Source organism: Rhodamnia argentea, chromosome 1 (genome assembly GCF_020921035.1).
Source record: "Rhodamnia argentea isolate NSW1041297 chromosome 1, ASM2092103v1, whole genome shotgun sequence".
Classification (NCBI taxonomy): Eukaryota; Viridiplantae; Streptophyta; class Magnoliopsida; order Myrtales; family Myrtaceae; genus Rhodamnia; species Rhodamnia argentea.
In genome coordinates, this window is record NC_063150.1 from 16,577,471 (window position 1) to 16,594,695 (window position 17,225).

Consider the following 17,225-nt stretch of genomic DNA (forward strand, 5'->3'; position numbering starts at 1 on the left):
CTTGGGAGCATTCTCCACAACCTTCTATGTTTCTAATCTTGTCATTCTATTTAACCTATTCTACCTTTTTACCAACGTTCACCAGGTGTGAAAATGATTGACAATCAGATGTGTACAACCGACTAAAGAACTCATACGGGAGAGTTTTCAGAAAGTATCCTATCAACTCATCCTCATCCAATGGAGGTTGGACTTGGCCAGCTTTCACTCTCTATCTATGTGCGAATGGTCTATAACCTTCATTCCTCCTTTTTTCTATATGTGTCAGATCCATCCTGGTAGGGGTAGTCTTCATATTGAAGCAATATTGCTGCAGAAATTGGTCAGCTAAATCGTCCCATTCTTGGACATCCTTGACATCAAGCATTATAAATCATGTTAAAGCAGAATCAATCAAGTTATGTTGGAAGTTTTGGATAATGAGTGAATCATCATAGTTAGTCATCTCCTCGAGATAATGCATGATGTGAGCTTTTGGACACCCAATGCCATCATATTTCTTCGTGGATTCTAGACTTTGGAATACTTTAGGTGCCTTCCCTTTAGAACAAGGAGACGACATGTCGTCCTCGTAGAGGATGCATGGATGAGTTACAGCTTCAATTGGGTTTGTAACGCTCCCAACCCAAATGATACTCTAGCATAAAATTGACGCCAATTGGGAACCAAGGACGGTCACGGCCACAAGGCTTAGTCGACGGTGGGTGAGGTCCGTAGACGTTCCAAGCACGTCGACCTCAACTCGTCATGCGTTATGTTCAATTAATTCGAGCAATTCTTGATTCTTGTCTATTACTAAAATAGATACACACATAGAAACATATAAACAAGCATACCATTCCACTAACATAGAGTCCATTTCTTTTACATCACGATGCTAGTATATGCTTCTATCTACATTACATAAGTCTACGGTATATGGCAAAGGTACACCTAGCTCCTCTAGTGGCGTATACATCCAAAAATTTGCCCTTTATGAGTCATCCCTCCTTCATCCCAAAAGTTGCATCACTTTGATCCCTCCTACATGTCATGTGGCCATCCTCCACCGTGGAAACCTGGTGGTCCGTCAAAATCCCTTATCGGGCCAATGAGATCCCTCCCAAGCACTAGGTACTACGCTACGTATCGATGAGGGACCCAATGATTGAGTCCCTCTTCCACATAGATAGTAGTAAGGTAAGGACGAAAGGTTGTTGATCGAAAGATGGTGTCATGTTCGACATCTACAACATCCGTATGAGTTATCTCAATAGACGTGGCAAGGCCAAAGTCGGAAAGATGGCGTGGCACACGGGAAAGTTATGCATAACTTTTTGTTACGTTTTGAATTATAGAGTTTTCAATAGACATGACAAGGCCAAAGCGAGGTGGCGGATTAATAGCCATACCTACTAGTCTGAAAACATTAAGGAATGAGAATCACATCTTAGTAAGTAAAAATTTCTAAACCTAGGTTAGTAAGTTAGCTAATATTAAACATAAGAGCCGTGCAAAATCAATAAAATTGTCATCAAGCCATTCGGCCATGTAGACTTCCATAAGCGAGTATGCAATTTTCATCATGTCATATATGTCCCGCGTTTTTCGCAGGCCCACCCATCCATTCTTGGATGAGGCATCTTGGTGTGCACTTTCGATATTCCAAGGCATCCCATAGAGCAACCCGTTCATGACTCGACCACATGCTTCCATCATTCTAATCAATTCATTCCACACCAAATTTCATAGTCGAGATGTATATATTGGCCCATAAATGAGGCATATCATATCTTGTACCATAAATTCACTGTCATACATGGTAAGGTACAAAAAGCATGCAAGCCATGGTTTTCTCATGCAAGACATTTAGGTCGACACTAGCCTTCACCTTAGCAAAAGTTTAGAAAATTTACTTACTTATCTTATTGGCAAGAATATGTATAAAGCGAGAAGACGATCGGCGGTGTCGGTGGGCGTGCGCGCATGGAGGCGGCAGCCGACTATGGTAAGGTCGGTGAGTGAAGAGGCCGAAGAGTAGAGAGAGTAGAGAAAGAGATGGTCAAATGAGAGAGTAAAGAGGGAGAGGAAGATGGCGTGGGGTAGGTAGGGCCTAAATGGATCTTAGGCTATTTATAGTTTAATTTTCTTGATTTATTATTTTTATTTTTACACTTTACATGTGGCAATATCTTATGTTAATTAGTTGCCACAAAATCCAATAGCTAATGAGGCACTATATGATTGGTTCATGTGTCTCTTCTTATCTTAATCCACATATCTTTATTTATGGTTATATGGACACTTGTTTGTTGAAGAACATGGGCATACCTTCTTATGTCACATGCCCAAGTGAGGTGTTTATCTAGAATTTTCTCAATTATTCTATATTAAATGGTTCTTAGGGTTTTCTAATGATTATAATTAACTATACTTGAAACATATTCAAATGTAGCTACTATTATGTAAATTGGGGCCATTCTCATGTAAAAGTTGGTGAAAATGACTACCTTTAATATGTCAATTTGTAGTTAATTTTGCCGAATAAAATTTCTTATTTAGTTCTTTTTCGGAATTACTAAACCGATCTGATTTATTGCTAATGGCAATTTTGACATTCTATTGACATGCTAATAATTCTACAGTTTTTCGTAATATTGTATTAATTTTTACCAGTCAAAGATCTATTTAGGAATATGTGCCTTGACTTTCAAAGAATGTGTAATCATTGCCATAGATTTTATTTGATTTTTCCAAGATTTTGTAATCTTTTTAGGAATACGTGTTTGACTCAATCAAAGTAATCATTTCTTTTGACTTTTCCAAGATCCTAAAATCTTTTTAGGAATTCGTGTTTGACTTTTCAAAGATTTGAGTAATGATTATAGAGGATTCTCTTTGACCCGGTCAAAGATTGTGTAATCTTTCTAAAAAGATGAGTTTAATTTTTCAAAGATTCAATAATCATTGCCAAAGATTACGTTTGACTCGGTCAAAGATTAAGGTAATGATTGTAGAAGATTTCTGTTGACTTTTCAAAGATTGTGTAATCATTATGGAAGATTACATTTGACTTTTCAAAGATTCGTAATGTTACATTTCAAAGATTCTATAATGATGACAAAAATATTTTTTTACCCAAAAAAAGATTTTGGTAATCATTACTATGATCCTTTTCGAAGTTTCAAAGATTCAATAATGATGACAGAAGATTTTGTTTGACCCAATCAAAGATTTTGGTAATCATTACTATGATCTTTTTCGAAGTTTGTGTAAGTGAAGTGTAGAAAACCATTAGGATGCCACTTATTGTTAAAGGAAAAATCTATACGGTTTCATTGTAATTCATAAGTGCTTTATCATGTCAAGGGTTGGATCAAGCTTCCGAACTTCCGATCATGGCCGGTTCTCAACCGATCCATGATGGAGATGCGGCCGAGACACCGCCGGGCATGGTAGGATCGCCCGAGGAACAAAGCCGGACATGTAGTCCGGCGTATCCTAGGCGTGTCCCCTTGCCATTGAAAATAAGCATTTTTACATATGGTTCTGTTTAGAGTTGGAACCACTCATTTCTAACCGAATGCCCAATCGAAACACAACCAAGGTAACCTTTCATGACCAATTTACCATTTATACAAGATTAGCTTGTCTCGGTTCGTAATCCCACACGACATATTGCACAACCGGGGTGATCGGTCCATGACCGGCACGTGTCTAAATACAAGGTTCTAAAGATATAGTGCCTTAAGCGAGCTTAGGATCAATTTATTTTTGCATCGGGAAAACGTTCGCGATCGATTGATGAGCCAATCCTTAGTCTAGTATAGACCTTGTCAAGATTGATTCGTAGTCAATGCGTGTTTAACGAGATCGATCCATATCAAGTCTCGTACTCAATTGAGATTACCGCAAAATTCACGTCTCAATCGGACGATACTAAATTATGGTCTCTCGTAAACAAATATATATCCGAACACTAAAATTGATCTTGTCTCGCTCGTAGGCAGTTTTCCCATGATTTGTGAACTAGCTCTGTTCCCAATCTTCCGTAGCTTCTACCTTAGCTCGTTCGTGGTCATTACTTGGAGGAACCCTAAAATTGGGGTATCACAGGGTTTGTGGGCATTTTTTCCTCCATCAAGCAACTAAATTCTTTCTTCAAAATAGGGCATGGGGCCGATAGAGTTTCTTCAGTCATTCCTTCCTCTTCAATAGCGCCATATTTCCCTTTCTTCTCTTTTTCAAGATTAACCATCACGGGCTTGATTTTAGGAGGGGTTTCTGCATTTGGAGCTTGATTGGTATCGGTAGCATTAGAGGAACTCGGTTGGACAATCAGATTAGGATTTGAGGCCATTAGGGATGCCTTTTGTGTAGTGAGAAAGAGCGTCTTCATCATCTCTGCCATCATTACGATCACTTGGGTCATTTGATTCTCCACATTAGTCATATGTTTCTCCATGCTCTTCCGTTCCATCCTAGCTTGTGATTGAGTCTTCACACAAGTCTTTGGATTTCGCTTTTAAAGTTTACTTGATTTGAATGAGAGAACCATGTTAGAATAAGAAGAAAAGCACAAATCCTTTCAATTTTATGCTTTCTCATAACTAATAAAGATAAGAATTTTTACACAAACCTTAGTCTCATGTGCGAAGTTCTTAATTAATATTTTTCATAAGAAACCATACAATCGGAAGGAATGTAATTCGTGGTAATTATTTTTGGGCAATTCCTAGGAAAACTAGTGGAATGTCTCAAAAGATTAAAGCACAATTTCAATGCGTCCTAAATTCAATGGGAGATAGAACATCCAAATTGAAGTTGTTTACTAGGAACGGGAGTAATTCGAGTATCTAATCTTCCCTTGAATTTTATACTTCCTTTTGGTGAAATAAGGATTAGACTCGCTTATTTGGCCCAAAAAGGGCAAATAAGAGTTCTAAACCGGATTTCAACTAAAAGAACTATGCAATTGATTAGAATATCTAAACGATTGAGAGAAATCCCATTACCACATTCCAATGTCAAGACATGTAAAAACCCTAAAGGAAATTCACACACTCAAATAGATCCCTATACACTCAAATCTAGGGAGATATGATAGAAAGGATTCCACAAGCAGAGATCCTATATATGTAATGAAGAACAGACTATGTAATGAAAAAGATAGACCAATGGAATGTAAGACCACACAACCTATACAGATGCCCCAAGTTTGGTCTTCACGGAATGACTTCGGTATCACCAAATCAGCTACTCCATGCTATTGTCTTCATCGGATGAAACCTCAATGACCTCATGATGGAATAGCTCCGGAACCTTCCTTGTCGGATGGAATATCAATGACTCTAGGACGTGCCCCAATGATAGATAAGCGGTATGATTGTACAAATTGGCCTAGTAACTTCACGCTCATGCTAAAATGGTGCTAACTTCGCCTTCGACGGACTTGGGGAAATCATCTCCATCTAGCCTTTTTTTTTTTAAATGGAAGTTAACTTAATCATTTGAATTGTGCACGAATGATGCATGATATGCTCAAGAATGAGAATATGAATGATATGCACAATTTATGACATGTAACAATGAGTTATGGCGAGTTTAAGGATGAGAAAGCCTTACCAACCCACCTTGCTGGTGATATTTTTTTTTGTTTTAGGTATACCAACCATCCATTAAACATGAATATGAGACAAGTGGGGTTTAACTCTAGAAATCAAAAATGGGATAAGGTATGGACCTAAAAAGGCTCCCATTATTCAATTCGATAGATTCATCTACAAGCACAATCAAACAACAAGTGGGTAGAATCATCGATTTGGATAATGAGAGGGATCGGATATGGTCAACCCCAACGTGATCGAACGCTAGAGCTTCGCATACGAATACCCTATCTAAAGCGACCTAAAAGGGTGATTCACGACCTGGGTTTGGGCACTTATGTGTGCATAGTGTCATGATCCTCAAATATACAATAACATGCACAACATTTGATATCAAATAGTGGGAAAAGAAAATAAAAAGGCCAAAATTTTTTAAGGGGGTCTATTTAAATAAACTTTCAAAAGTTCCTTAGTGTCATAACTTTAAAAATTTGAGTGCATGTCGAGCAAATGTAACTTCACATGCTCTTTTGGCCTATTTTCCCGTCACATGCCTAGTGTGTTTTAGTTATGCTTATGTTATTTTTTTTTTAAATTAAATGCGCATAAATAAACAAATAATCCCAAACTCCAAATATGCATAAAATACGGTCAACAAAGACTCCACCCCTTATCACTCCAATCTACATCAACATATAATACATGATTAGCAAACTTACCTCACCTTCAAGAGCGCCTTGTAGAAAATATGTCAAAAAAAGCACTCAACATTTTAAAAACGACCTAAGTCCACTTAAGGTTTGAAACCAACTCCCTAGTGAAGTCGCCAGCTGTCGTGTCCCCTACACTCAAAAAGAAGTCATCGATACGTCGGGCTAATGGATTGCCAAGAGGCCCACTTTGGAAGGTAGTGGGCTTTCTTGGCGTGGGCCCTCCCAAGCTCATACCAAATCACAACGGGAATATTTTCGAAGGAAATTACATTGATTGAGTTCGACCTTAGTGGGGTCGTGTGACATGTGCAACTTGTGCATACAAAAAGGAGTTGCCACCAATCATTTTTGGAAGATTGGTCGGATACCTCACCAAACTATTGGGAGAAATCGTTCAATTATATGGAACTAGAGATTTTGGGTTCGGGGATTTGGTTACGTCGATATCTCTATCAACTCTCTTTTGGTACCTAATGTCGAGTGATTATCCTAACTATGATTTCATGCGGGCGCGGTTTTCGGGTGAGGTAAGTCTAAATCTAGGTATCATGCAAATTAGGAAGACTAATCCTATCAATCACAATCAATAAAGTAAGTGCACAATCAAGGATCCAAAAGGCACATCAAGATAAGTCAAGACATCCCTAGTATAGCCCTAAAGGTTTCAAAAATATGATTAAGGATTAGGATTGATTTGGGAAAGATCGAGGACAATTCGCCGAAAAGGGAAAAATTGTCAATTTGGAAGGATTTGGGGGTGTAAGAACATTCAAAATAGGTTTGGCCAGTTGATTGTAGCTATTTCCTATATTTTTTGGGATTTTTTTATGAATTTTCTGAACTTTCGGATTTTTTTAATGATTTTTTAATGATTTTCTTTTTTAAAATTTTTTAAAAAAATTATTATTTTTTATTTCGAAAATTATAAGGACTAGGCTGACCTGACCCATGCCTCAAGGGCGCCCAACCCAAACCTTAAGGGTTTCAAGTCAGCCTAAACGACACCATTTTAAGAAAATAAAACATTTTTTGATATTTTTTGTTTGGAATCCCCCCTAATCCACGAAACACTTTGTCGGGGGAATATCTCGACCCTTGAAAATCATTAATGAAAACCGATCATATCATAGGAAACTTAGAAGAAATGGGTTTTCAAAATGATTGACGGTTTGAGAAAAACGTGATCGAGCGCTTCGTAATGACGTTACGAATATGCCCACTTGATGGCCAACACTTGGGAAAAAAATGACCCCCAACCTTGCAGCTCATCGAGGCATATTTAGAGGCAAATATCTTGATGCTCAAATTAAATCAAAGGACACTAATCACACCCCATGAAAATAGGTATGATCTAGTTTCCAAAACAACCGATAGCTTGGGAAATGACCAACTGAGCGACGTCATAATGGCATCACGAAGAGGGCTTATCGTAAGCCCAACACCGCCAAAAATCGAGCCCCTCACTTTGCAGTTCACCGAGGCAATTTTGAAAGCAATTATCTCAATGTACATAAACAATTAGCATAAGATATTAATACCATATGAAACAAGAAGGATTCTAATGCACTTAGCGGCTCATAAAAATTCCACCCGAGCACACTATACCAAGGCCGCAAACATGCAAATTCACAACTTCTAGACTTGGGAAAAATTTCAAGCCTCTCACTTTGAAGTTAATTAAGGTGACTTTGAAAGATTGTAACCAAACCCACAGAGATAATCAAACCAAACCCAAGGTATCAGCACGAAGTGCTACACACAAGGAGCACAACCAACCAAAGAATCACCTCAAATGCTTGAGAAACCATCAAGAAAAATTATCTCAAAGTGGCAGGTTCCCATTGTTCCAACACCTAAATTTTTTTCAAAATTCAGGGTTAGCTCATGATAGCAAATTTAGAGGGCCATAACTCCCACCTCGTTTACAATCAATGGGCAAACAATATATCAATACAAATAGCTATAAACTAGGAGTAATATGAAATAATAATAATAATAATCCCAAAATCATGTAAGACCGGAGAGAAAATCACCCCAAAAGTCAGGGGTTTGCACTAACCAAAGCTTGAAGAAAAATTTTCAGATCTGAAAAAAGCATAGTTCATGGAGGCGACTTTAGAGGGATATAACTCACGTTTCTAGCACAACCATGGGGAAAATGACATAGCAACGTGAAGAGATACACAAGACGAATAGATTAAGCCAAGAATGATCCAAAACACAAGTAAAATGAGAGAAAAAAATGACCCCAAATTAAGGGGGTCAAATTGTTTTCAGCTTAAAATAGGTTTTATCGCTTATCAACAAGCCATGTTCTCAAGCTCATATCTCAACATCCACATATCACCCGGAGCAAAACAAAGTACCATTATGAAGAACTACACACATAGAACGCAACAAGCTCAAGACAAACCAAAAATAATCATGCGAAGGCATTGAAAAAAAGAGCTCAAACTATGGTATTTGAATGACAATGGGCATTTCATCGAACATGTGATGTGCAACACAAAAACCACTAATCTGAGGCATTATAAGCTCATCCAAAGCATGCAATCATTCAAGGGACATGTAATAAGCATATATGCATGAATAGGAGTGGTTGGTTTGGCCCCATTTGACCCGAAAGTCCAACGGGACCAAACTAGCCAACTATATTAAACCTAGTAAGGGGCTGGTCCTGAACAGGCATTTGGACTACCTTTTCAGGCAACTCTGGCGACGATAGGTGGTCGGTAATGTTTAGTTGGAAAGCTATGGTGTTAGTGAAGCTTCGGTAGTGGTGATTGTCGCTCAAGGCCTCTCGGTTCGTTTAGATGTCCTCCTCCAAAAAACCTTGCTCACCAGCCTGAGAGCCCTCAAACACCAGCCATGGCCGCCTCTTTTTCTCTCAAATTCGTCAAAATTTGCGGAACCTTTAGCCCTCCGGCCACTCGCTCTTCTTATAGACAATGTATACTACCCCTATGCGCGCCCTGTCTCTCTGTACTCGACAGCAGCTCACGAAATTCCTTTAAACTTTTTTTTTTGTCCTTTTTGTCTCCAGAATACCAGCTGCCCCGTCTCGCTCCGTACCGTTTTCGTGTGACACCCGAGTCCACAATACGACAAATGCGGGGAGAATGTTCTGGCATGAGGTCGGAGCGAGGACATGGCATGGATGTCGCAAAATGGCTGCTGATTTGGCCAAAATTCGACTGGTATGAGCTCGAGGGTCCAGTTCCGGGCAATGGTTGAGATGGGGCTGAGCAATCCGGATCCGGCAATGAAACCCCGTGAAATTGGGTTCATTAGAACTAGGAACGTGTTAACTACAAAGCCCAATCACTTTCGTCGTCGATTACGTCCGAAAAGGTATCCAATTTGGTTGATTTTGGAAGGGGTGCACTTCTGGGCGTGAAAGGGTGCATTGGGGAAGAAGATGAACAGTAACCGGGTCGTGGGTTGGATCCGCCCAACCCGTCCAACCAAGTCACTTATATTTGTCAAATTGACCCCCAAAATGACCTTTTTTATGAAATTGAAGCTAGAAATAGGTTCTACAACATGTTTTCCATCTAAATAAGGCGTTCTTGAGATAAAAAAGTTCGATTTGGTGCAAAAACCTCAATTTTTAAATTTGACCCGGAAATGATTTTTGTAAAAACCAAAGCCTAAACGGAAAAATCGAGCTAAGCCACCCCCACCAATGGATGTAGAATGATGAAAACTAAAGAATAATGGTCTTAGATTTTCATGGGTGCTCCTAGAAAAATATTAATTGCACTTTGAGTGAAACCAATGACTAAATTGAAAAATATTTATGCATTTAGGTCATTTTAGTCCAATAGTGTAATTTTTGTGGTTATTTGGACCAAAATTAAATATGATCTGTTATAGGAAAATGTCATGACTCAAAAAATATGAAAATAAAAATTAAAAGGGCTCGAAACGTAATTTTTAGGCTCAATTCGTGGTTATGTTTATGAAGGATCATGTGACCCCAGACTGAATTTTTTAATTTTTAAATTGTATATATGAAAAGGGAATTAAAATAAAAATATTTACTATTTTTTTGAATTTTTATGACCACGAATACTAATTTTCCTTTTTTTGGATATTTTTATAATAAAAATAAATCCGAAAAATATCAAAAATTACAAAAAATATTTTTTATTCAAAATTGGTTCCTAAGGCTGGGCCAAGGCTTCCAAAGTTGATTTTGTAATTTTACATTTTTTTTTTTGGTATTTTTAATTAACTTACTAAAGATAAAATGATTAAAAATCGGGTGTCAACACTTAAGCCTAAAGAAGAGTTTTGGTAAATCCCCCAAGTGGTCAACTCCTTTACGGCTTTTATTGCTGGGTAATCCACATAGCATTTTACAATTTTATGCAACATGTCTCTAAAGATTTGTGTCATAGATTGTAGCTTTTCTCCGTTCATTGGGCACTCATTCTCTTTAGAGTCGTTTAACACCTAGACTTTCGGGAAAGACAAGAGGGAAAGTTTATTTATCACAGTCACCGAGATCGAAGCGGAAGGAAAGATATCGGTTTAGCCATTCACTATCCAAGCGAAAGTCAAGTGACTAACCATCAAACCGACATTGATTGACCTACTAACCGAAGAGTTTGAGAAACGGAGACCAACCAACTAAATAGGAAATCTACCGGGTGGAGTTACCAAGCCGAAAGGAAGGAAAGGCATAGAATCAATCAAGATGGCCATAAATTGCCTATTGACTACAGAGACAGCAAGTCAAAGCATGCACTTTCTAGTTGGGAAAAGACTTTGTTGTGTAAACCCATCAAATAATAGAGAAAAGCTCATCATCCACTAATTCAGAATTCGTAAATGATTATCAATATATATATATATATATGGAGGTTTTCTTCCATAAAATCCACCGCGTATACCATATTTATCAATTGCTTATTGTAAAAGGACGGCGAATGGGTAGCTATAAAGTTTCCAACCAATATTAGGACCCACATAAATTTCATTTTTCTTCACGGACTATAAGGCTTTCGATTATATATTTTCTTCCTCTTTTTTCAATTTGAATATTTTTCAAGTAGATCCATGACGTCATAGAGTAAGGGTTGTCATCCACGGGGTTTGGATTCTGTGATTAAAATGATGGATTGACTATGGAAAAATCGTATCTGAATGATAGCATCCCATATTCCGAATAATCTTAAAAGACCCGCCTTTAGATGTAAAACTAAACGCCCCACATTCCACAAGGGGCTTTGAGACCCCAAGGGCTCTTGGGAAAGCTAAACCAAACCCATCGTAGAGAAAATATTGCCATCCATGATGTCATAGAGAAAAGGTTGTCATCCACAAGGTTTGGATTCCGTGATTAAAATGATGGATTGACTATGGAAAAATCATATCCGAATGATAACATCCCATATTCGGAATAATCGTAAGAGACCCTTCTTTAGGAGTAAAACCTCATCTAATACACATAAACGAGACGATATGCATAAATTGACGTAATTATTCGAGCCAAAAAGTTGGTCAAAAAAAGAAACTACTACAATTAAAATCGTGTGCAAATCGAAGGGTCCCTTTTACACCGCACCGTCTTAAACGGCAAATTCACGGTCACAATCTTGATGACAAACAAAGAAAAAAAATTTGCAACCCCGTCATCTTTCCCCGTTCAATCTGCCAAACTCAGTCGCCACGTTTTGATAGCGATCTTTTGTGGGGGACCTCGTGCGTCCGTACTCGCTTGCTAAACTATTATTCAAATCGGCCTCTCAAGCAATCCCACCAAACAGCACAAGTATACATCACAATGTCACATGCTTACGACTCCATGTAAATCGAACTTACATTTTTTTTTACCAAATTAAAATTGGTGAATTGAATCATAATATGTTAAAATATGTCTCGACTTTGAGCCCAAAATAAAACTGTAAATATTTCGAATCGAATATTTTACGGACGTTCGAAATCGAGCAAAATATATTATGCGTGTTTTGGATATCTTTTGACAAGAGGATAAGATTTTGAAAGATTAGTTATATTCTTTCTTGGATAAACTCGGATGTGCATAAATTTGCGAAGTCTATCTTGGATCGTTAACAACTAGGACATTTGTTGAAGTTTAATTACTGAGCAGAATACAAGAAAAAGGAAAGCTTGGGCCAGAGAAAGAATAAAATATTCTTTCCTAGTTCCTGTAGAGGCGACGATCGAGATTTGAAAAGTGTCATGTGGACTTGAAGATAATATTTCGGTCAAGCTTGGGTTTCCTATATATGTGCTTCCCGAACTTGGCCGTGGGTGTGCTTAATAAGAAAAAAGGACGCCATTGTTGAGATATTCAAGTCTTGAAGAAGCATCGCTTATGTGAGTGCTTGTGTGTGGGTCTTCGCATCGTTCATCCGACGAGTAAAGTTTATTCCGCGGAATTATATCAAGTATTCAAGTGTCAAAGCCGATCAAATCTTGTGAGTCTAAAATTTGTTTTAATTCAACTAGGACGTTTGTTGAAGTTTAATTACTGAGCAGAATACAAGAAAAAGGAAAGCTTGGGCCAGACAAAGAATAAAATATTCTTTCCTAGTTACTGTAGAGGTGACGATCAAGATTTGAAAAGTGCCATGTGGACTTGAAAATAATATTTCGGTCAAGCTTGCGTTTCCTATATATATGATTCCCGAACTTGGCCGTGGGTGTGCTTAGTAAAAAAACAGGACGCCATTGTTGAGATATTCAAGTCTTGAAGAAGCGTCGCTTATGTGAGTGCTTGTGCGTGGGTCTTCACATCGTTCATCCGACAAGTAAAGTTTATTCCACGGAATTACATCAAGTATTCAAGTGTCAAAACCAATCAAATCTTGTGAGTCTAAAATTTGTTTTAATTCCTTTGCGAGATTGAGAGATTATTTCGTTAAGAATTGGGAGCTAAATACGTGGTGCGTTCTAGGATGTAATTGGGGCTTGGAAAACACCGAGAGTATTTGAGTGACTCGAATATGGTCCGTAATCTCTGTGTATCGCTCGTTCAGTAGTGCAATTCATTGTTGTTCTTCCCGTGGACGTAGAACCACGTACATCCAGTGTCCGATTTATTTTCTTATTTTGTCTATTTATTATTCGATCGTTTGTTCCGCACAATATAATCATCATCTTTCTTGCCCTTTTCTTCCCTCTTCATCGTGATACGTTGTAGCCATGCATGTGGCCAGTAAAAGTTAAAAACGGAAAAAAAAAATTAGTAAGTATTTGATGCTCCGTTTGTTTTACGGAGAATGAATAATTTTAAAAAATATTTTTTTAAAAAAGATAACTTGTATCAATTATAAAAAAATGAATGAAATAAAATTATTTTCATTGTTCATGAAGATGTTTAAATCGAAATTACTAATATTTTTCGTTGACTAATTATTTTAAGCGATGTATGTGATTATTTTCGAAAAAAAATGTTTGCGACATCATTCATTTTTTGCGGAACAAACAAAGCCTTTATTTCGAGAAACATTCGAAATAAGCTCTGCTCTGTATCGTCGTGATTTGCAAGGCCCTACAATTCAAGCTTAAATTCGATGGACATAATGTAAATTAAACAAGATGGGTCATAACCAAATGTTAAAATGATGGAAAATTCGCTTTGCGGTGTTCTATTTTTATGAAGTGGGGACCATGCACGTGGCATTTATACGTTCGAATACGGAAACTAAAAAATTATTGAGCAACCTAAATTTTTTTTGGGGAAACATTATAAAAAAAAAAAATGAGGCCCATATTGGACCAACACGCTCCTCGTTCCTGGGGGGTTTGGTATGGTAAGTAGGGGCGAGGCGCATGGCAGATCATGTGGAGGGTTTGATGGACAAGTAAACCGAGCCGACGCACCAAACACCCAAAGTCACGTGCCGTCCAGCCTCTCGGTCTCGGTTGGGTGCGCCCCCCGAGCACGTGACTCCCCATCTACCCCTCCTCCTCCTCCTCCATCCGCCTCTCGCGTCGTGCATAAAAGCTGCCCCGCTTCGATGCTCCGACATTCCACAGCCACGCACTTCCTCTCCTCTGCTTTTTCTCTCCACAAAACCCTCTTCCCACCACCACCGCAAGGCTTGCAACAGCTTCACGGCCTCCGGCGAGAAGGAGGAGGAAATCATGGTCACCGTGGAGGAAGTCCGCCGCAGCCAACGGGCCGAGGGCCCCGCCACGGTCATGGCCATCGGGACGGCCACCCCGCCCAACTGCGTCGACCAGAGCACGTACCCGGACTATTACTTCCGGATCACGAACAGCGAGCACAAGACCGAGCTGAAGGAGAAGTTCCGGCGCATGTGTAAGCAAGCACCGCACATATACATATGCTCTTTGTTTTCAACCTTTGTGGTTCATGATCATGATTTGCTTCTACGTGAGATTGGTAAAGAGTCGCTGCTATTCTGCAATTCAACTATAGGAAGAAGAGTAGTATCGGGAAGAAGATTTTCGTATCATCTGGCGTTTGCATGAGCACAGAGCACTCTAATTCGCCAATTTCTATGTATAGGAGATGCGATTTTTATGTTTCTTTTTTGAGTTGGATCGAGCGAGTTCTCGCTAATTAATGAGAGAAATTAACGAGGTAAATGGGGGAAAAAAAAAGGTAAAACATATGTTATTAGCGAGGCAAATAATGAAAGTTTGCCTTCTTGAAGATCTTGTAATTAATGACTGAGGAATTTTTCAGGCGACAAGTCGATGATCAAGAAACGCTACATGCACCTGACTGAGGAGATCTTGAAGGAGAACCCTAACATCTGCGCGTACATGGCGCCCTCGTTGGACGCGAGGCAAGACATGGTGGTGGTCGAAGTCCCGAAGCTCGGCAAAGAGGCGGCGACAAAGGCCATCAAGGAGTGGGGCCAGCCCAAGTCCAAGATCACCCACCTGGTCTTCTGCACCACCAGCGGCGTCGACATGCCCGGCGCCGACTACCAGCTCACCAAGCTGCTGGGCCTCCGCCCTGCCGTCAAGCGGTACATGATGTACCAGCAGGGCTGCTTTGCCGGGGGCACGGTCCTCCGCCTCGCCAAGGACCTGGCCGAGAACAACAAGGGGGCCCGCGTCCTCGTCGTGTGCTCCGAGATTACGGCCGTCACTTTCCGAGGCCCCACCGACACCCACCTCGACAGCCTCGTCGGCCAGGCCCTGTTCGGGGACGGCGCGGCCGCGATCATCGTGGGGTCTGACCCGGTGCCCGGGGTCGAGAAGCCGATGTTCGAGCTCGTCTCGGCGGCCCAGACCATACTCCCGGACAGCGACGGGGCCATCGACGGGCACCTCCGCGAGGTCGGGCTCACGTTCCACCTCCTCAAGGACGTCCCCGGGCTCATCTCGAAGAACATCGAGAAGAGCCTGGTGGAGGCCTTCCAGCCGCTCGGCATCTCGGACTGGAACTCCCTCTTCTGGATCGCGCACCCGGGCGGGCCGGCCATCCTGGACCAGGTGGAGGAGAAGCTGGCCCTCAAGCCGGAGAAGCTGAGGGCGACACGCCACGTGCTGAGCGAGTACGGGAACATGTCGAGCGCCTGCGTGCTGTTCATCTTGGACGAGATGAGGAAGAAGTCGGCCGAGGAGGGGCTGAAGACCACCGGCGAGGGGCTCGAGTGGGGCGTGTTGTTCGGGTTCGGACCCGGGCTCACCGTCGAGACCGTGGTCCTCCATAGTCTCCCCGCCCGGGCTTAGCCAAAACTCGCTCTCCGCGATTTCATTTTATTTTGGTTTGTCATCAATTTCCCCGATTTTATTTTTTTTTATCATTTTCGTTTTTTTTTTATTTTTTTTAATTTACTTTAAGTCATTATGTGCGCATTTTGAGTGTCAAAAACAGGGGGTTGCAGCGGGGGGGACAAGGTGCTTCTGGGCTACATTGAAATAAAATGTGGTGGGGATTATTATGTGTACCAATGATTTCCCCAATAATATTTCATATGCAATATTTATTAACTTGTTTAGATCGGCATTTAGTAGTTTCAATTCTTGTCTAAGCGCTCGATTATTGGATGGATGGTGCATCAGCTTTAATCGGCAGCGATTGACGAGAAGGACTACTTTGAAACTCCGCACAAACGCTTAATAGCACATTGATAAAATTTCAAAGTTCGAGACTGCATTGGCAAACGTACAGTACATTTAGTACTTATTTGATAATGGTCCCTAATTTTCACATAATGAATGTCAATTTGCGTAGCCACACAATCGTTTGGAATTACAATTTACAATTACATTTCAGTTTCTCGAGAACTATTCACACCATTCTAGCTCTAGAAGATCACTCTCTCTACGTCGATGGCAAAGCTACTTTTGACAGAATATATATATTGTATGGCCTATAAAGGATATGAATTAAACACAACTCTATCTTTAATCACGTAAATCGCATGATGAACTCACATAATTAATAATTGGAATTGTATTGGTTTTACCCGATTTATAGATCATGCAATAATTTTCCCGATAATAGACCAGCTAATCGTGTCACGTGACTGGGGCGACCTAAAATATCTCATTGAACGTATGAGCTCATTGAGATATGGCTTAATTCCTCGTAGCAAAACCAAAAAGAAACTTCAACGTCCTCCACTTCAAACGGCCACGACACTCCAAATAGTCAAACGCCAAAGCCACGTGCCATGCAGCTTCTCCATCACGTGACTTCCAGCTACCCCAAGGCTCTCCAACTCTTCTCCCGCATGTTAAAAGACCCAGCTTGATGCTCCGCTTTTGGCCCCTCAACAACTTTTTTTCAGTACCGCTTCGACTCTTGGCACATTCCGCTGGCTGCCCCGCCGCTGCCGCGGCCGTGACCTTCTACACTTGGTTAAGTCAAAACGAGGAAAAATTGTTCAAAAAATCATAAACCTTTTAACGATCGTCAATTTAGTCTTAAACTTTTTAAAAATTTTGACAATATAGTCTAAACCTT

The 17,225-nt window shown here is 40.1% G+C and overlaps 1 protein-coding gene across 1 annotated transcript; it reads left to right on the forward strand.

Annotated features, from left to right (window-relative positions):
- Positions 1–14,302: 14,302 nt before the first annotated feature.
- On the forward strand, positions 14,303–16,256 carry LOC115754646 (chalcone synthase 2). The gene is made up of 2 exons (XM_030693740.2): positions 14,303–14,597; positions 14,988–16,256. Exons 1-2 carry the CDS (start codon positions 14,420–14,422, stop codon positions 15,983–15,985), a joined length of 1,176 nt encoding a protein of 391 aa, XP_030549600.1. The 5' UTR covers positions 14,303–14,419; the 3' UTR covers positions 15,986–16,256.
- Positions 16,257–17,225: the final 969 nt, after the last annotated feature.

Bases quoted from the DNA above. Each gene is read 5' to 3' on its own strand.
- LOC115754646 (XM_030693740.2), top strand. From the start codon at position 14,420: ATGGTCACCGTGGAGGAAGTCCGCCGCAGCCAACGGGCCGAGGGCCCC. The intron at 14,598-14,987 runs GTAAGCAAGCAC...GGAATTTTTCAG, and splicing joins GGAGAAGTTCCGGCGCATGT to GCGACAAGTCGATGATCAAG.